Source organism: Capra hircus, chromosome 1 (genome assembly GCF_001704415.2).
Source record: "Capra hircus breed San Clemente chromosome 1, ASM170441v1, whole genome shotgun sequence".
NCBI lineage: Eukaryota > Metazoa > Chordata > Mammalia > Artiodactyla > Bovidae > Capra > Capra hircus.
The window spans coordinates 42,225,219-42,247,245 of NC_030808.1; the positions used below are offsets into that span (position 1 = coordinate 42,225,219).

At 38.4% G+C, this 22,027-nt stretch overlaps 1 protein-coding gene across 1 annotated transcript; it reads left to right on the top strand.

The window, feature by feature from the left end:
- LOC102188532 (olfactory receptor 5AC1-like) lies at positions 7,732-8,661 on the top strand. Its single transcript, XM_005674879.1, has one exon. It carries the CDS (start codon positions 7,732-7,734, stop codon positions 8,659-8,661), a length of 930 nt encoding a protein of 309 aa, XP_005674936.1.

The window sequence follows — 22,027 nt, forward strand, 5'->3', positions numbered from 1 at the left end:
TTTCTCTTCCTCTTGTTTTCATTTCATTTATTTGTTGAAGAAATCGGTTCATTTGTCCTGCATTCTGGATCTGGCTAAAAGTATCTTTGTGATGAAAATAATGTGCTTCTTGGAACTGGTAGATAGAATTCGGTCTAGAAATGATTAAATTCATAATATTTTTATTTTCATTCATCACCTGTGGACTTCCTACTGTGTTCCATCAAGAAGGACAAAGTTCTGATTATATTTTTCCACAAAATTAACTGTTTCATCCATGTTTTCAAATTTTTCTAGAGTTGGGCAATGACTCTCACAAAGGTTTTAACATGAATTGGGTTTTGGAGGCTATTTCCCTCTTTTCATTTTTTTTTTTTCAGTTTAGAAAATTTAGGTTAGCTAGTAATTTTTCCATTTTGTAGATATTTTAAAAGAACCAGCTTACAATTTTTTTTACTACATCTAATTTTGTTCACTATTATCTAATTTATTAATTTCTATTATTTAAAACTGCTTTCCACTTGCTTTATTTACTTGTAATATTGTTTTTCTTCTAGCATTAATATTTAGAGTTGAATTTATTTTTAGTTTTCATTTATTATTGATATTGTGTATATTCATATTTTGTGATATTACAGATAGACTTCTGATATGAATTTAGTTGTTGAGTGATTCACATGATTTTAGATTTCTGCTTCTCACTGTTCATGTAGGATTTCTATGTTAATATTCTAAGATCACAAAACATCAGTACTATTTTGAAATCTTATTGTGATATAAAATTTTCAAACAGATAATTTTATTAATGAAAAAGGCAAAAGCCATGCCTCTCTACAGCAATGCCTAAATGCTCACTGGCCTCTTGGTCTATTATAAATTTTTTCCAGATATGTGAGTCTTAAATGAATAAAACAAAAATCTTTGTCAAAACAGATAAGCAATGTTTTTGTTTCTGCTATGTTTTCCCCTCATGTATGATTTTTAGATGACAATATCTAGTCCTTCTATATTGCTTAACACACAGTTTTGCAGAAAAAAACTGTATATAAGTTAGTGTTTGTACGGAAGAATAATTTATGAAACTCTAAGTGCTTCTTACACTCATTGTCTCCTAAAGAGCCTAAAGCAGGTCTATCTGTTCAGGTTTACAGTTTTTGTTGCATAAGGTTTCCATGTTGATGACAACTAATTAGATGAATAATCATCTGATCTAAGACTTTACAAATTACAGGGCTCTCAGGCTTCCCTGGTGGCTCAGAAGATAAAGCGTCTGCCCGCAATGCAGGAGACCCAGGTTCGATCCCTGGGTTGGGAAGATCCCCTGGAGAAGGAAATGGCAACCTACTTCAGTATTCTTGCCTGGAGAATTCGATGGACAGAGAAGCCTGAGCGGGCTACAGTCCACGGGGTCGCAAAGAGTCGGACATGAGTGAGTGACTTCACTTCACTTCACGTTTTCTTATTATGTGTTTTTGTGAATGCCCTCTTCATGTATATCTGCCCATTCCCATCCATCCTATGGAGTCAGGCCACGAGAACATGATCTTATTTCACCATGAATGCCATGTTTACTTAAGACTATCTGAGAGTAGGTTGGTGTTTGTCATCTCAATTGAGTGCAGATTAAGTGCAGGAAGTCTGTCTTGCTAGCACTTTGTGGTCTTCTCCAACCAAGAGTTGTGGGCAAGAGAATTACTTTGCTTTTGGAAAAAGAGGAGAAATTCATTTTCTGCAGCCATAAGAAAAATAGTTTTTCAGGTACTAATGGCCAGCCATTACTCCAAGACAGAGTAACTGTGAAAAATCTTCAAAGGAAAGTCTAGAAAATTAACCAAGATGGAAGAGTAGAAAAACACTGGACTCATCTCTTCTTATGAGCACATCAGAACCACAACTATCAATAAAAAAGACTGGCACAGAAAAGATCTTCTACAACTAAAAACATGAAGAAGGAATGACAATGAGACAAGTACAAGAGGCAGAACTACAATATAGTCAACTCTCACACCTGCACAAGAGTGGGAGGTCTGAATCCCATATTGGGCTCCCAGCTCAGGGGTCCTGCACTGGGAAGATGAGCCCCCTGAAGGCCAGCGGGGCTTATATTCAGGAGCGCCACAGAACCGGGGCAAATTTTACTCTTAAAAGACACACACAAAATCTTACATATTCTGGGATGCAAGGCCAAAGCAGTAATGGATAGGAGCCTGGGCCAAATTTATCTGCTGGTCTTGGAGAGTTTCCCAGAGAGGCAAGGTGTGGAAATAGCGTATATAAACAGTAGTGGCAGACATCTTTGGGAGCTCCTTCTATCATGTGGATAACGGTGCTGGTGGGCACCACTGCAGAATCCTCCTTCTAGGTCATTAGTACCAAGACCTGGCCCCAACCAATAGCTGTAGGTGCCAGTGGTGGGATACCTCTAAGACTAAGCAACTTACTGGTTGAGGACACAACCCCACTCATCAGCTGACAGGCTTCCTAAAGACTTCCTGAGTCCATGGCCCCTCCAGACACACCTTTAGGTACAGCTGTGCCCACCAGAGGGCCAAGATACATCTCCACTCATCAGGAGATAGGCAGCAGCCTGGTCCTCCAGAAAGCCTACACTAGTCTCTAGAACAGCCTCACTAACTGTATCTGGGGGGAAGCCAGATACAAGAAAACCACAATACTGCAATCTGCTGACCTATCCTACCCACAGCAGGCCAGACCATACTCTGGGATCAGCTGGACCTTGTCCCTGCCCAATAGCAGGCCAACACAAGCTACTGGGGCTATGAACACAATAATTAAAACTGGAAAAACCATAAACATGTGGAGGCTAAACAGTGTAACACTAAATAACCAACTGATAAATAAATAAATTAAAGTAGAAACAAAAATACCTAGGGATAAATAAAAATACAAAGATCCAAAACCTATGGGACACAGCAAAAGCAGTTCTAAAGGAAGTTGAGAATCATACAACTTTATCTCAGAAAATAAGAAAAATTTCAAATAACCTAAATTTATACCTAAAGGAACTAGAGAAAGAAGAACAAACAGAATTCAAAGTTTAAAAAAGGAAAGAAATCATTAAGTTCAAAGCAGAAATTAATTAGATGCTAAAAAAAACACAATAAAAAGATCAATGAAACTAAAAGCTGGTTTTTTGAAAAAATAAACAAAATTGGTAAACCTTTAGCCAGACTCATCAAGAAAAAAAGTGACAGGGCCCAAATCAATAAAATCATATACCAAAAAAAAAAGTTACAGTGGGTACCATAGAAATATGAAGGATCATAAGAGACTACTATGGATAACTACGTGCCAATAAGATGGACAACCTAGAAGAAATGAATAAATTCTTAGAAAGGTATAATATCCCAAAACTGAACCAGGATGAAATAGACAGTATGAACAGACCATAATGAAACTATATCAGTAATTTTAAAATGCCCAGCAAAAAAAAAGGATAATTTCATAATTCTGTCATATTTAGATTTTAAAACTTACATGGTCTGCTTACATTACTGAAGACAACATAGTGCCAGGGGCTGGTCCTTCCAGAGCTTCTACCTGTGTTCACGAGCTTTGTCAGGCTCCCTCACAAGACACGTGTGCCTTTCCTCTCACAGGGCAGCTTATCAGATAGAAATCGAATGGGTCTCCAGAGACACTTAGCCACATTTCAAGGAGAGCTCTTTTCATTCTTCTAAAATTAGAAAAATAAAGTGATTTTGTTTCTCAGTAGTACCGCATATAGAAGTCACAAATGAAATTCTGATTTTTAACTTCAACTCCTGGATTGATTTTACTATCAAAGAAATGTCAGAATCACTCATCTGAAAAATGTATGAACTACATGGAACAAAAACTTTGTATAGAGGAGTATTGGAAATGTTTTAGGACGAGGAAAGGGATATATGGGCTTATAGATTTTGACTTTTCTTCTAAGAGCCATAGGAAGCTAATTAAGGGTTAAAGTGGAGCTGAGCCAAGGGTGTGAGAGCAGTAGTTTGGCTGACCTCAGTAGTTTGGCTCTTTGTAAAGATGATGTTGGCCCCAATATGGGGAACAGTATAAGATACAATGGTTTTAAAAAAATACACATAGAGCATTAAAGATTATGTCAGTATTTCAGATATGAGATGGAGTTTTCTTGAATTTGGAGAGAAGTGGATGATTTCAACAGACATTGAAGAGATACAAGCTGTGGGTTTGATGATGGCATTGACTTGGCTTTGAAGACAATGCTGAGGTTTGTTTCTTTACCAGTGGGACAGGTGGTAAAGCCATTAATTGAGAATGAGAAGACTGGATGAGGTCCATGTTTAGTGATAGGATACTAAACTTGGATTTGGACATGTTGAGTTTGTTGGGCTTTGAGATATTTGATGAAATTATCAGGTTACTGGAATGTGGCTACACCAATAGTAATTAGTATGTCCTAAAAATGACTCTGAAAGAGATGGGAATACCAGACCACCTGACCTGCCTCTTGAGAAACCTGTATGCAGGTCAGGAAGCAACCGTTAGAACTGGACATGGAACAACAGACTGGTTCCAAGTAGGAAAAGGAGTGCGTCAAGTCTGTATATTGTTGCCCTGATTATTTAACTTACATGCAGAGTACATCATGAGAAACTCTGGGCTGGAAGAAGCACAAGCTGGAGTCAAGATTGCCAGGAGAAATATCAATAACCTCAGATATGCAGATGACACCACCCTTATGGCAGAAAGTGAAGAGGAACTAAAAAGCTTCTTGATGAAAGTGAAAGAGGAGAGTGAAAATGTTGGCTTAAAGCTCAACATTCAGAAAACGAAGATCATGGCATCTGGTCCCATCACTTCATGGCAAATAGATGGGGAAACAGTGGAAACAGTGTCAGACTTTATTTTTGGGCACTCCAAAATCACTGCAGATGGTGATTGCAGCCATGAAATTAAAAGATGCTTACTCCTTGGAAGGAAAGTTATGACCAACCTAGACAGCATATTAAAAAGCAGAGATATTACTTTGCCAACAAAGGTCCGTTTGTGTTGGCAGTCAAGGCTATGGTCAAGGCTATGGTTTTTCCAGTGGTCATGTATGGATGTGAAAGTTGGACTGTGGAGAAAGCTGAGTGCCGAAGAATTGATGCTTTTGAACTGTGGTGTTAGAGAAGATTCTTGAGAGTCCCTTGGACTGCAAGGAGATCCAACCAGTCCATCCTAAAGGAGATCAGTCCTGGGCGTTCATTGGAAAGACTGATGCTGAAGCTGAAACTCCAATACTTTGGCCACCTCATGCGAAGAGTTGACTCCTTGGAAAAGACTCTGATGCTGGAAGGGATTGGGGGCAGGAGGAGAAGAGGACGACAGAGGATGAGATGGCTGGATGGCATCACTGACTTGATGGACTGAGTTTGAGTGAACTCCAGCAGTTGGTGATGGACAGGGAGGCCTGGCATGCTGTGATTCACAGGGTTGCAAAGAGTTGGACATGACTGAGTGACTGACTGAACTGAAAAATGACTCAGAAGCAATTAGCTGCCTACACAGTAAACTCTAATGACACAAAGTGTGGTTCTAATTGTTACACTTGGGTATGTCTGGGGTGATTTGCTCATGGATTAGTTCATAATGCCCAGCAGAATGACTTTGCCTTCATCCTACAGGGAATCCATTGGTAACTTTCACTGAAGGAATTCCAAGATTCTTTTTGCTTTGTCAGGAATAGATTTGAAAGAGTACAAATAAATATGTTCGTGCAAGTAAGGCTTCCAAGGAGAATCTTTGCACAAGTGAACACGGTTTCATTCTATATCTTCTACTTTCCTTCCTTGAGATGAAGCCATACATGTGAGAACGTGTGCTCAGTCGCATCCGACTCTTTGTGAGCCCACAGACTGTAGCTCACCAGATTTCTCTGTCCAGGAAATTTTAACTTGGTATCTGAAATATATTTTTCCATGCTAAGTCACTTTAGTCATGTCCTACTCTTTGCAAGGCTATAGACTGTAGCCTACCAGGCTTTTCTGTCCGTGGGATTCTCCAGGCAAGAATACTGGAATGGGTAGCCATTTCCTTCTCCAGGGATCAAACCTGTATCTCCTGTGTCTCCTGCATTGGCAGACAGATTCTTTACCAAGGTGACACTGGGGAAGCCCACATGTGAGAACCATGGTGGCTTAATCAATTTGGCATTCATAACGGTGACTCTGGCCCTAACATAGAGTATGGTAGAGGGAAATATACATTTTTAAATTTTCTTTGAAAAATCACCATTTTTTCTTCAAGAAAACCATCATTTTCTCATTCTCCCCAAGTCTTACAGAAACTGAATGAGGACACCAGGATCTGCCTAATTTTAATTATTTATAGTTTTCAATCTATCTATCTGATAAATAAACATCCAGGTAAGCGATCAAAATCCTGGCAATACTATGAGATTTTCTATTTCTCTTCAGGGCAAATAATTCCATATCCCTGCAATAAATACTAGATGTTCTACTGTTGAGAAAATAAGCTTAATAAGATTTATTTTTAACAGTAAATTTGAAGAAATTAAAGAATAAAACATATGGGGAAATAATTATAATGTTTCAGATATTATATCAAAGCTTCAGATATTACTTCATAATCTGTAGAAAATTTTCTAGTCAGGGTATGGACAACTAAATGATGCTGTTCAAACTTGTTAAAAGTTATTCATGGAATCATGATAAGATGAAATCACCAATTGTATTTTTATTAGGCTCTTTAATTCCAAATGTATGAGGATTACCTATCTATCCATTCATCTATCTATCATCTATATCTTAAGGTGAAAGATCCAAATTTCTTAATAACTTTTGACCCAATTATGAAATTTGGAAATATCAATTATAGATTGAGAGTTGACAAGAAAGATAGATAGGGTTAGTCAGAACAAAATGTCCACTTTGGAAATGAATCAATCTGAATCTGTACTCATTGTCCATATGGCCAGTTTTCAGTGGAGATATATCATTCAATCTTCTTGCTATTTGTATTGTTTCCATGTCTCTTTGCAGGTATATACTTTAAAATATATAGTCTTTAAACTAATATTTGTTCATGTAAGTGAAGATCAAAAATAACTAAGATCTAAAGATTAAACTAATACAATTTCGGTAAATAGGTAAATTTTTGTATATATCTTAATCAACAAAAATATGTATATAAATTGAGTTATTTATTTTATTTTGAGAAACAGCTGAATTTTCACACTAAATTATAGGTGGATTGTCCCTTTCTAGGTAATCTAAGAATCTCTATGTTCACTTCCAAATATCTTAGTATCTCTTTTTTTGGATTTACTTTTAGGCAAAATTTATATGTCACAGAAGAAAGTATAGTTATTTAAAGACCATGTCAAATATTTCATTTACACTATTGACAAAAAAAAATACTTATCGATATATCAAAAAAGAAAAGTACTTAGTTATAAAAACAAACAAGAAACTTACTGTACTTTATACCTAACTTTATTCAATTAGAAAATATTTTTTGAGTATTACAAAAGAGAGAGAGAGAGAGAAATCACTCTCAATGGTTGAAGTTAAATATCACTGAAAATATTGAAAAGTGTATCTACATAATCCGAAACAATTACTGAACTGAAGATATATTTTTACAAATGTCCCGATTAAAGGGTATACATAAACAAGGAAGATGCATTTAAAAAATAAAATAAAATAGGACTATTTTCATGGTCTTTTGTGACTATGTTCTTCACCTATTCTTTTCACTGCAGTGATAGTCTGAATGGATATGATGGATGCAAACAAGACTCTGGTGACAGAGTTTGTTCTCACAGGACTCACAGATCGCCCAGGGCTACAGGTCCCCCTGTTCGTGGTATTCCTGGTCATCTACCTCACCACCATGGTGGGCAACCTTGGACTGATTTTTCTTATCTGGAAGGACCCCCATCTTCACACCCCCATGTATTCATTCCTGGGCAGTTTAGCCTTTGCAGATGCTTGTTCTTCCTCTTCTGTGACTCCCAAGATGCTAATTAATTTCTTATCTGTGAATCACACTATATCCCTGGTTGAGTGCATCTCCCAATTTTATATTTTTGCTTCCAGTGCAAACACAGAATGTTTCCTCCTGGTAGTGATGGCCTATGACCGCTATGTAGCCATATGCAATCCCTTGCTTTACCCAGTGGTGATGTATAATATCTTCTGCACCCAGTTAATAGGTATTTCATATATTATTGGGTTTCTTCATCCCATGATGCATGTGGGTTTGTTATTTAGATTAGCTTTCTGCAAGTCCAATGTAATACATTATTTCTACTGTGAAATTTTACAACTATTTAAGATTTCTTGTACTGACCCTAGAGTTAATATGCTCCTGATCTTTGTATTTTCAGTCTTTATACAATCTTTCACTTTTATGAGTATCATTATCTCTTACTCCCATGTTCTCTTTGCCATCCTGAGAAAGAAGTCTGAAAAGGGCAGGAGCAAAGCCTTCTCCACCTGCAGTGCCCACTTGCTGTCTGTTTCCTTGTTCTATGGCACTCTCTTCTTCATGTATGTGCGTCCTGGGTCTGGATCAGCTGAAAATCAGGATAAACTATATTCTTTATTCTATACAATCATAATTCCTCTGCTAAATCCTTTTATATACAGTCTGAGGAACAAAGAGGTTATAGGTGCCTTGAAGAGAATAATAAATAAATAAACATATTTTAAAGCAAAATTCAAACAGTTCTTTTCAAACTTTGCAAAATCAAGAAGTCTACAGTTAAGCAAATTGGCCTTGGCTTTATCATTTAAACAGAGGGTAATGTCTAGGGCAGTGTCTAAGTACTGTATGATGAAAGTCATCTTCAATGGCAAGAGGTGTTCATATCACAGAAAACTGAATTTTTAATGAAAAATTAAATCCTTTACATTTGAAATCCTTTACATTGGAATCAGTTCTAATGAGGTGGATGAAACTGGAACCTATTATACAGAGTGAAGTAATCCAGAATGAAAAACACCAATACAATACACTAATGCATATATATGGAATTTAGAAAGATGGTAATGATAAACTTATATGTGAGACAGCAAAAGAAACACAGATGTATAGAACAGTTTTTTGGACTCTGTGGAGAGGGTGAGGGTGGGGTGATTTGGGAGAATGGCATTGAATCACCAGTCCAGGTTTGATGGATGATACAGGATGCTTGGGGCGGGTGCACTGGGATGACCCAGAGGGATGGGATGGGGAGGGTGGTGGGAGGGGAGTTCAGGATGGGGAACACATGTACACCTGTGGTGGATTCATGTCAATATATGGCAAAACCAATACTTTACAAAACCAATTACTTTACAATACTGTAATCAGCCTCCAATTAAAAAAAATAAATTTATATTAAAAAAATAAAACCAAGGATTTAGGGCTTGCAGTGTTTCACTCTGTAAATTCCATCTAAATTAGATACAGTAGTTTGCAATTTTACTGTGTCAGACATTTGCATGTTTCTTTGTTTGAGATTGGAGTGAGTGAGTGAAACTAATTCTCTAAGCTTGAATATCAAAATTCTGGCTCTTTCTCAACTGTTCAGAGACTCAGATGAAATGACTTCTTGTAGGAGATTGTCCCTGAAGAGGAAAATTTCTTTGAATGAAGAAAAGGTTTAAAAAGCACAGAATACAAAAGATTGGTGCATTTTACTGGAGAATAATGGAAGTTGGGATAAAATTAAAAATGGACTATTGAATTTGGTGCAAATATATGCAAGTACATAGTGCATTTTACTGGGAAATTAAAGGCAATAGTGATATTCAAGAATTTTCAGATATTAAAAGATTTCAGAATATATTTCCTCAGATATTAGTAGTCTTCTGTTTAATAAAGTATAAACATAAATTCATATAATTTTCATATTTCTTATACTCTTGCATGTTTACTATTTAAGTAAAAATATACAATGCAATTACATGATGTAACATTTCTTAACTTGTGTAAGTGCCACCCTGGAATGAGTCTCATTTCCAAAATGATTGTAAAAACCTGTAATATAATATTTATTGTTCGTTCATTGATTGCTCTGTATGGAATGTGTAGTGACTTTCTCTATGTGCCATATTCTAAATTTAAAGGAATTCTAAAGTAGTAAATGTAAAATTTGTTTGCACTTATAATAATGTTGCTAGCTAACCACTGCTGTTGCAAAATCCTCAGGTGATGGCCTGGTGTTGCTGATCAATAAGGAAGAATTAAGAGGAAGAAATATGTAGACAGAAAATCTGATGTGTGGATACAACAGGTATGCAGGGTAGGAGGATGCAAGGCTGAGAACTGAAGCCAGTGATACAGCTCCTCTGCCCAGTCTTAGACTATCTTCAGTCTTTCACAGGGCACCGAGAATAAGTGAGCTTAAAATGATTACGTGAATGTAGTCAGCTATCTAAACGGCAGTGACAAGAAGAATGAACACACTGAAGGCAAATGAATTAGAAAGTTCTACAAATCAAATCAGTACCGGGAGAAAATGATCCTTGTCATATAAATAGAAGAACTTATTAGGGGCATCTCTGGTTCTGATAGAGACTGAAGTTTCTAACCCATCCATGCTTCTGCAAGGGGTCCTATCCTCTCTTCAACCAGTTGGGGGGAAGGGTTTAGATATGTGAAAAAGGACACGATTACTAATATTTCAAAGCACAAGGGCTGTGAAGCCATGTAATATCCAAACTCATCAGGAAACACTCACAAATTGAAGTATTTAATCTTTGAGAGTATTTTTGGACAGAACTGACCACTGGAGGGAGTCTTGGCAAGTTTAGTTTCATTCATTCTAAAATATAGCTCATCAAGCCATTTCCTAGGAACAAAAGGAAATTTCAGTTTCTGAAGTTAAATAACCTGTAGTGGATAAAACTGAAAGTATAGTAACCACAACAAGACTGTGTTCCTGGCAAATAGTCCCAGATTTGGGGGTAAAAGAAGATATACAACTTTCTAGATAGAGAAACTGGATTACTAACAAAGTAAAGATAAGTATAGTAATATTTGATGTCTCATTTTTTGAACTGAAAATAGAGACAATGGAACAACATTTATAAATTACTGAGAGAAAAATAATGGGTTCATGAATAGTGTTGTGCAGAGGGATTGTGAATGATCATGCAAACTGTGTGCACTCCTTAACTCAGGAGCACCATTCACAAAACAATATTGTGTTGCTGGCTGCCCTGCGTTTTAGACACATAAGCAATGACACAATGGGTAATGATGATATGATTGGGAACAGTATTTTAAGTAGTTAGATTTTGAAGACTATAAAGCAAATAACATTTCATTACTCTTTTAGGTGAATTGTGGCAAATATCAGAGGAGACTTTATTCCAATTAAGAGCCTGTGCTATGTGTTATGTAGTATAAACTGTATGCCACGACTCACTTTGAAACACTGTTTTCTACTTGGCTTCTCTGGTTGCTCAGATGCTAAAGACTCCGCCTGCAATGTGAGAGACCTGGGTTTGATCCCTGGCTTGAGAAGATCCCCTGGAGAAGGGAATGGCAACTTACTCCAGTATTGCCTGAAGAATCCCATGGACAGAGAAGCCTGGCGGGCTACAGTCCATGTGGTCACAGAGTCGGAATTCACTGAATGACTAACACTGAAGTCTATAAAAGCAGTTTTTGTCATTTCTTTTCTATTTGTAGACAAGCCTCAATTTAAGGTTCTTGAGAATGCATTGCTTGAGGGATAGCCTGTCTCACTATAATAGCTAGTGTTGAGTGACTCATTCAATGTGAGTTACAGATCACACTGTCCATTGATTCGTATGTATTTCCTGTCACAGACACTGTTGGTGCCTGCCCATGTCTTTTCTATACATCTTCATCTGAGGGCTTTGTATGATGACCAGAACCATTTTAACCCTCATTTAAGGCAAACTGTAAGAACTGGGAAATGACTACCATTCATAGAATCTCCCTTAGACCATTTATCAACCAATGACTGACAGGAGTCAGTGAACAAATACCTCAGACATTTGCCCTTTAGGTGATATAAATTTGACATTTATGCTCTATACTGGCTTATGGTGTTTCAAAAAAAAGATTAAGCTTGATTGCCCGCAGTTGTAACCTGTTTGGTAAATTACTCTTTATCAGCTGCATTTCCTTTCCTATTTCACTTCATCACTTTCTTAGTCATCATCTGCTGCTGCTGCTAAGTCACTTCAGTCATGTCCTACTCTGTGCGACCCCATTGATGGCAGCCCAGTAGGCTCCTCTGTCCCTGGGATTCTCCAGGCAAGAGTACTGGAGTGGGTTGCCATTGCCTTCTCCAATTCATGAAAGTGAAAAGTGAAAGTGAAGTCGCTCAGTCATGCCCGACTCTTAGCGACCCCATGGACTGCAGCCTACCAGGCTCCTCTGTCCATGGGATTTTCCAGGCAAGAGCACTGGGGTGGGATGTCATTGCCTTCTCCAGTCATCAACTATTCAGTTAAATTACTGCACTCAAATAATGTCTCAGTCTCTGAGATACAGCCTAAGACACCCTGTACCCCTTCTATCTGTGGCTGAACACAAACCAGGTACCGCTTTTACCCTAGGGTAGAACTGAATGTTTTATGCAGGAACTAGGCATACCTGTACTACCCTATTTCAATATGATGAAATTATTACTTCTACAGAAATCTCAATGGTTGTGGGTCTTACCACTACTTTGAATATCCAGATGCCTCATCTATCCAGATATTATCCAGATCTAAGCAGAATGTTAAAGCGAGTTTTTCTTTTAACTCATACCATTAAGAGTCTGTGCCCTACCACACATATATACAATATACTCTACCAAGGTTGATGGTGAATGTCCATTTTAACTTGGTGTCTGAAATATGTGTGTGCATGCTAAGTTTTCAGTCATATTTGACTCTTTGCAACCCTATGGACTGTAGCCCACCAGGCTCCTCTGTCCATGGTTTTCTCCAGGCAAGAATACTGGTGTAGGTTTCCATTTCCTCCTTCAAGTTACTTCCCAACCCAGGGATCGAACCCACACCTCTTATGTCTCCTGCATTGGCAGGCGGGTTCTTTACTACTAGCACCACTTGGGAAAGCCATCTGAAATAAACACTTTAGTTATTAAAAAGAATCTTATATAATTAAGGATATTTTATTTTTCCTTGAAGTACCATCTATTTCCATTTTTGCCATCAAGGTTTTGCATTTATTATGTCAGGAAATCTGGAAGAACTTGAGGCCCAGCAGTGGACACAGGTCCGGAAAAGGCCAATCCTTATCCCAATTCCCAAGAAGGGTAGTAGTAAAGAATATGCTAACCATCAGACAATCACACTCATCTCCCATGCTTGTAAGGTCATGTTTAAAATCTTGCACGCTAGGCTTCAGAATTATGTGAACTAAGAACTTTCAGATGTCCAAGCTGGATTTAGAAAAGGAAGAGGAGCTAGAGATCAAATTGCCAACATTCGCTGGATTATAGAGAAAGCAAGGGAATTTCAGAAAAACATCTCTCTCTGTTTCATCAACTATGCTAAAACCTTTGACTGTATGGATCATGACAAGCTGTGGAATGCTCTTAGAGAGATGGGAATACCAGACCATCTTACCTGTCTCCTGAGAAACCTGTGTGCGGGTCAAGATGCAACAGTTAGAACCCTGTATGGAAAAACTGATTGGTTCAAGATCGAGAAAGTAGTACGACAGGGCTGTCTGCTGTCACCCTCTTGGTTAACCTATATGCTGAGCACATCGTGAGAATGCCAGGCTGGATGAGTAACAAGCTGGAATGAAGACAGGTGGGAGAATCAACAACCTCTGGATGATACCACTCTAATGGCAGAGAGTTAAGAGGAACTAAAGAGCCCCTCTTGATGAGGGTGAAGGAGGAGAGTGAACAAGCCGGCTTAAGACAAGCATTGAAAAAGCTAAGATCATGGCATATGGTCCCATTACTGCATGGCAAATAGAAGGGGACAATGTGGAAATAGTGACAGATTTCCTCTTATTGGATGCCAAAATCACTGTGGATGGTGACAGAAGCCATGAAATCAGATAACTGCTTCTTGGCAGGAAAGCAATGACAAACCTAGACAGTGTGTTGAAAAACATAGACATTACCCTGCCAACAAATGTCTGTGTATTCAAGACTATAGTCTTCCCAGTGGTCATGTATGGTTGTGAAAGCTGGACTGTAAAGAGGGCAGAATGCTGAAGAATTGATGCTTTCAAACTGTGGTCTTCTGGAGAAGACTCCTTAAAGTCCCTTGGGCAGCAAGGCGATGAAACCAGTCAATCTTAAGGGAGATCAACCCTGAATATTCACTGAAAGGACTGATTCTGAAGCTGAAGCTCTAGTATTTTGGCTCTCTGATGCAAACAGACAACTCATTGGAAAAGTCACTGATGCTGTGAAAGATTGAGGGCAGAAGGAGAAGAAGGCATCAGAGGATGAGATGGCTGGACAGCATCAAAGATCAAACATGAACTTGGGCAAACTCTGGGAGATGGTGAGGGACAGGGGTGTGCTGCAGTCCATAAGGTTGCAGAGTCAGACATGACTGGGTGACTAAACAACACCATTTCCATTTTTACTGTCTTACATATGAATACCAGATTTCAGTTAGAACTTGTGAGACAAGCAAACAACAACAAACCAAGAAAGAAACAACCCAATATCAAAATAGAGAACATTAAAGAGAACTAGTGTCAGATATGACTCAGAAGTTGGGATTATCAATCAGGAAATTTAAAATGGCCATGATTACTATGTTAACGTTTATATGCATGACGAGATTTTACAGAGAATTTAGAGAGAGAGAGAGCATTTTTTAAAAGTCAAGTGAAAGTGCTAGAAATACATATTTTTTAAAACATGAGAACAAAGGTAAGGATATTTTTGGTGAGCTCATCAGTAAATAAGACATGGACAAATCTGTACACTTGAGTATACATCAATGAATATTATCAAAATTAAAAATAAATAAGAACAGAGTAAAAAAAAAAAAAACAACCCAGGACATTCACATACTATGAAAGACCATCAAGTTATCTAATATGTGTGTAACTGGAAACTGAGAAGAAAAGAATAAGAGTGGAGCTGAAGAAATATTTGAAAACATAATTGTCAAGAATTTTTCAAAGATAGTGAAAGTCATCAAACCAAAGATTCAAGAAGCACACAGAACCTGAGACAGAATAACCAAAACAAACAGAAACCAAATCACAACAAAATAAAAATGCAAAACAACAATTATATTAAAGCAGCTAAAAACTAGAGATAAAAAGAAAATTTTGAAGGTAGCTAGAGGGGAAGAAAAAGTATATGGTCAGAAGATAACTGAGTATTGAGTGACATATTTCAAATTGTGGGGGGAAAAGACCTGCCAACTCAGAATTTTACCTAAGGAAAAATTACTTCCAAAACGAATGTGGTCCCAGTCCCCAGTTTGGGGGAATTTCCTCCCTGCTGAGGGACATGCACCTGCTTTTGAGATCTGCCTCTTTACTCGCACAGATATAGGGGTAGGTTTAGATGATGATGGGCCAGGAAGCTTGGAGCTGGGTGGGTTGACCCTCTTACCTGGCTGGGCCTCCAACATCCCTCTTCTATGTCTCCTTCAATACAAACCAGGAATGGGGCAGGGGAGGAGAGTGGCTGAAGTTTCTGGGTTCCTGGGTACTCAGTGCTATGTGAGTTCTGCAGAGGAAAGGCATGGTGGGCCCTTTAGGGTGCAACGAAGTTGGAACCTCAAAGCAGCTGGACTTCTCAGCCTGAGGGCTAGTCTGGGGCCAGAGTGAGAGTGACTCTGAAGGGGCCACCCCCAAGCCTTGGGCTGTCTTCCTGGTGTAGCAAACAGGACAAGGTGAAGCTGAGACAAGATCCAGAGGGGGTTCCTGGACATCAGAACTTTCTAGAAGCTCTGAAGCAGAAGAGGATCACCCTGTGGGAAGGTGTTTTAGGATCTACTGTCTTGAGACTTTGCAGCTCAGTGTCAGTATGTGTGTAGCTGTGTCCCCTGCTGCAGAAGTAGGCGGTGGAAGCTGACAACAAGGAGGATCTTCAGGGGGAGGCAAAGAGGATTCCCTCCTGTAGCAGGCTCGACAGGGAGAACAGATGAGCACTGGGAACTAAGTGGTTAACATTGACGAGCACATGGTCTGAGTGTGACTGTGTACCTGCTGCTGGAAGGAAAGTCAATCAAGCAGGAGATATGCCCAGTGAGATGCTGCTGAGAGCTGTTTTACTGGGGCACTGGTGTGCGTCCCTGTGCCCCAGAGCTCATTGCAGTAGCTTGGACTAGGGGCTCTCACTTCACTGCTCCATACTCCTTGGTCACTTTGACCTTTGAGGGTGAAGTGCTCCCCTTTGTCCAGGTCACCACTCTGGTCTTTCCCATGCTTTCAAACTGAGGCAGGGAAAGAGGAAAGGCAGAGAAACGGAGGGAACAAGACCCTGGGATTTGTGCCGGGGCTTTTGGAGTTAGGTTTTTCAATCAATACGTAGGAAACAGTAATTTGGGGACAGGAAGAATGGGGTCAGAGAGTTTTGAGGAAAATGGCTGGCAAGAGGGTAAAATTCACTGATACTCTTGATTTAAAACCCCATGCCAATCATTGCTTTGTTCTTAAACAAGGAAACCTGGGACACAATAAAAAAAATAAAATATAAAATAAAAACTTTTGTGACAAAAACTGAAAAAAAAAATCATTATCTAAAGTCCTAGAGGAAAAGAAAACATTAAAAGAAGTTCTTTAGGCAGAAGGAGTATGATACCAAAGAGAATCTTGGTGGTACACAAACAAATATTACTGAAAATAGTTAAAACGTTCATATAAAAGGATCTTTCTTATTTTGGATTAATATAAGGTGTAACTGAATGCCAAAAAAGAGTAGCAATATATCATACTTTTACAGATAAAATATATGACAATATAGCAAGAAGATTGGAGGGAGAATTTGCGAGTATATTCTTATTAAATTATTACCCTACAAATATAGTGGTGTAATAGTATTTGAAGGTAGATGTGATTAAAGTAATATATTGTATATCCTAAGAGAATTACAAAAATAGACAATGTATAAATAAGCCAAATAAAGACATAAAATGGAGTAATAAAGTTTCTATCCTCCAAAAGCAGGCAAGGAAAGAACAGAAGAATAGAAGATAGAATAGAACAGAGAATAGAAGGATTGACTTGAATCTCCTGCGGCTCTCATGTTGGCAGGTAGATTCTTTACCACTAAGCCACCTGGGAAGCCTCTTAAGAATAAATAGATAGCCTGAATATTTGTACACTTTTAAAAACTTTGGATTTTTCGTTAAAAGTTTTCAGAAAAAATCCAAGTACATATATTTTATATAAAACAGATAAAAATAGCTAAATCGTCTTCTGGGAATTTTTTGAGAGAAGTACCCAAATATTCTTTTAGACATTCTAGTGAAAGATATATGTGCAGGGAAAAGACAGCAAAGTAAAATATATAGCTATCTGAGCTTTGGTCAAAATAAGACAATATTGTGGCTTACACTAGAGGTCCCAGGAATTTTTCTCCATTAAGCTCAATATGAATACTGATTTCCAGTACTTGAAGAGATGAAGTCAAAGATGTGCAAAAGTTAACCCTTGGTGCACAAAGCTGGCCTGCATTGGCCAGACCAAAGCCTGGTGGCCAGTTTGGAAATGAGAGTGAAGTGGAGTTGGCCAAGTTTGGAAAGAAAATCCAGGGTGAGCTTATTTCTCTGGTGAGGAAGAAAAGATGACTAGACTGTTTTAAAGGGAGAGTGCCCAAGGACTACTTAGCATTGCTATTAAAAAGAGAGAGAGACAAATCAGACTATGGTAAATCAAAGTTCACAGTCTGAAGTTCAGTTCAGTTCAGTTCAGTCACTCAGTCATGTCTGACTCTTTGCAACCCCATGAATCGCAGCATGCCAGGCCTCCCTGTCCATCACCATCTCCCGGAGTTCACTCAGACTCATGTCCATCGAGTCCATGATGCCATCAAGCCAGCTCATCCTCTGTCGTCCCGTTTTCCTCCTGCCCCCAATCCCTCCCAGCATCAGAGTCTTTTCCAATGAGTCAACTCTTCGCATGAGGTGGCCAAAGTACTGGAGCTTCAGCTTCAGCATCATTCCTTCCAAAGAAATCCCAGGGTTGATCTCCTTCAGAATGGACTGGTTGGATCTTCTTGCAGTCCAAGGGACTCTCAAGAGTCTTCTCCAACACCACACTTCAAAAGCATCAATTCTTCGGCGCTCAGCCTTCTTCACAGTCCAACTCTCACATCCATACATGACCACTGGAAAAACTATAGCCTTGACTAGACGGACCTTAGTCAGCAAAGTAATATCTCTGCTTTTGAATATGCTATCTAGGTTGCTCATAACTTTCCTTCCAAGAAGTAAGCGTCTCTTAATTTCATGGCTGCAATCACCATCCACAGTGATTTTGGAGCCCCAAAAATAAAGTCTGACACTGTTTCCACTGTTTCCCCATCTATTTCCCATGAAGTGATGGGACTGGATGCCATGATCTTCGTTTTCTGAATTTTGAGCTTGAAGCCAACTTTTTCACTCTCCTCTTTCAATTTCAAGAGGCTTTTTAGTTCCTCTTCATTTTCTGCCATAGGGGTGGTGTCATCTGCATATCTTAGGTTATTGAGATTTCTGATACCCCTTATGCCCATCCTTGTGGTCCCATCAGAATCTTGTCATTTCATACATCACATTAACATCTTGTTACTTTGGGAGAAGGACAAAGGTAAATGAAAAGGCAATCAGAGTAGGAATTTAAACTCCTTTCTCTAGAGTTACTACTCCAAACATATTCAACAGGAACAGCAGGTTGCAAAACTGCGTAATTTTCTTATCTGCAAACATGTAGATGTATGTATATTTGTATAATATATGATACACAAATTTTAAAGATTTATACTAAAATATTAGTAGTATATATTTTTGTGCTGTGGTGTGCTTAGTCGCTCAGTTCGTGTCCGACTCTTTGCAACCCCATGGCCTGTAGCCCGCCAGGCTCCTCTGTCCTTGGAGATTCTCCAGGCAAGAATACTGGAGTGGGTTGCTCTTCCCTCCTCCAGGGCATTTTCCCAACCCAGGGATGGAACCCAGTTTTCCTGCATTGCAGGCAGATGCTTTACTGTCTGAGCCACCAGGGAAGCCCAGTATATATTTATAGATGATTATAAAATATCTTATTTTCCTATGTTTATCAATATTTTCAAATATTTCTGCAATGGACAGCTATATTTTTGAAATAAAATAATTTCAGAGTGAGTGAATGAAAGATACTGGCAACGAGTCTGTCGTTGACCAAACTCTATTCAGTTTCCTTTGAGTTCTTTTTCAACCAGGCTTGATTTTTGAACTTTCATATTCATCCCTGAATTGTCCAGTTTTAGCAAGAATCCTGCTAAGTCAGTTTGACTAGTACTACCCCTACCCTTGATATCTGATCTTCCTTGATACATAGTTAGGTTCCTTATCCTCCACCATCCCCCAGGTGATGTCTGATCACTCTAACCTGCCTTCAGCAATACTGTGAAATAGCTTCAGCCAAAATTCCCCTTATTCCTGATGTTTCCTCTTGGTAATTTTTCACCCACTGCCTCCCTCCCCACTCATTGGCTGTAAGTACTCACTTGCTTATGCTATATTCAGTGATGAGCTCAACACCTCTCCCTCATTGCAGGATCCCATTGAAGTGGTCCCCATACCTATTAAAATGTTGTTGTTGCCACTAAGTCATGTCCAAGTCTTTGCAACCCTATGGACTGCAGCCTGCCAGGCCCCTCTGTCCATGGGATTCCCCAGGCAAGAATACTGGAGTGGGTTGCCATTTCCTTCTCTAGTGCATCTTCCCAACCCAAGGATTAAACCTATGTCTCCTGCATTGGCAGGCGGGTTCTTTATTGCTGAGCCACCCAGCCACCCACGTATCTACTAAAATATTCTCCCCTTGAATAAGGTCTTCCTTATCAGCTTCAGCAAGTGTCACTAAATTATTTTTTCTTCATAGCATCCAGATTGGAGAAGAAGAAATAAATATATTTTAAACAGATGGTTTTTCTTTACTTCTTTGCCTTTCACTAGCAAAATTCTAAGAAAGCAGAATATGGATTAATGAGTCTATCAAACAATATGCCTTTTTTCTTCCTATATTGCCAGCCACATTTGAGTTTTTTTTAACCTTTTAGATATAAAACCAAGATGTCACAAGTAAGTAAATTAAGGTTTATTATATAATATGTAAATGTTCATGGATAATTCTCTCCGTTAATGCACAAAAAGAAACTCTGAACTTGTTACTACCTTGTTCAAACTCCTTCAATAGTCACTCTTTCTGTTGGGGGTAAAGAACAAAGTCCCTCACCTGCCCTCCAAGGTCACATGTTACCTACATGTACCGGCCTCTCTGACCCCACGTGGCTCCTCCTTGCTTCTCTTTTTGTAAGCCACATTTGCCATGTTGTGACTGTTCAATTATCTAGGCTCTTTGATAACCTGACAGTCCCTCCAATAATGAAGGCACTGTGGAAGGCACCTGTCTACAAGCAATAATCACCTTGCTACAGATGAATATTCCTAGGCCCCACACAAACTTACTGAAACAAAATCTGCATTTTAATAAGATTTCCAGGAGATTCACGGGCAATAAAGTTTGAAAAGTACTGTCTAGGTCTCCTCCCACTGTGGTCTTTTGTTTTGTTTTTCTTTTGCTTCTCCTCTGAACATTGCTTTGTAAGATTTCTCATCAAATTTCAGCTTAAAGCTAGAGGTTAGGTGTGATTCTGAAATGTGAGCTACAGTCAGCACAAGAAGGACAACTTGGGGTTTGCCCCTTAATGGAATCTAGAACTTAGAATCATTAGAATCATGTCTGATTAGCTCAGACACCAGGATACTAAGCAGAGCATCAAAATTTATAGGTAAACGGAAATTTTCATAAACGTATCAGAAGTGTCACCCGTGGTGGAAGGTAATAGCATAAAGTATGATTTTTATTGTTAAAACTGGAGCTATCTACAATGATTGATGTTTATAATTGTAGGGCCTACAATACTCCATGGGACAACTGTATTTCTCATACATGTCCATGTCCACCATATACAGTAAACACTTAGCTTTGTCCTAAAGGAAATCTTTGGGTGGTATCAGGGGAATTTTAGTCCTTCATTCTTCCTTCTTCTGGCAAAAAACATACACCTGTGAAACTGGCTGACTGTTCTGTTCAGAGAAACTAATATAAACTACAATTTCTTGAGTTTGGGAAGTGAAGTCTTCAAAACGAATCAGTGTGCAAAGAATTGCTGTCTGCGTTATTGTCATTTCTGCGCTATCGTAGGTTTTTCTACTCTAGAAAGCCTAAAGTATTGCAAGGATATCCACAATTCCTCTTAAGTTATGGGTAAGAGAGAAATGATTTGTATAATAATAGCTATTCTTTGTATAAAAATTTAAAATACTGTTTAATTTATAATAATTTTAGATTGTGTTCAAAAGATGTCAAAATAGCCAAATAGAGAAGAAAAACTTAGTGAATTGTGTATTTTTGTGACTAAAAGTTAGATATGTAAAATAGCTATAAGAATTGTTCCCTTTCAGTTAAATATTTTATTATTTTTTAACTATAAAGATTTTATAAGGTAAATTTTGGTGAGCCAGAAAGGTAAATAATTTAAAATTAGGTTTAATGTTTCAGGTCGTATGTTTCTTATTTAAGAAATCATTTTAATGATTCTGACAAAAAGAATCACTATGATTAATTAAATGCTGATTAAAACATTTAAGGTAAATCACTTAAATATTAATTCCTCTATTCCTTCACCTACTTATGAGAATAATCTTAATACAAATGAAAAAATATATTATATATATGTATGTTATGAAATATACATCAGTTCAGTTCAGTTCAGTCGCTCAGTCGTGTCCGACTCTTTGCGATCCCATGAATCACAGCACGCCAGGCTTCCCTGTCTATCACCACCTCCCGGAGTTTACTCAGATTCACATCCATCGAGTCAGTGATGCCATCCAGCCAGCTCATCCTCTGTTGT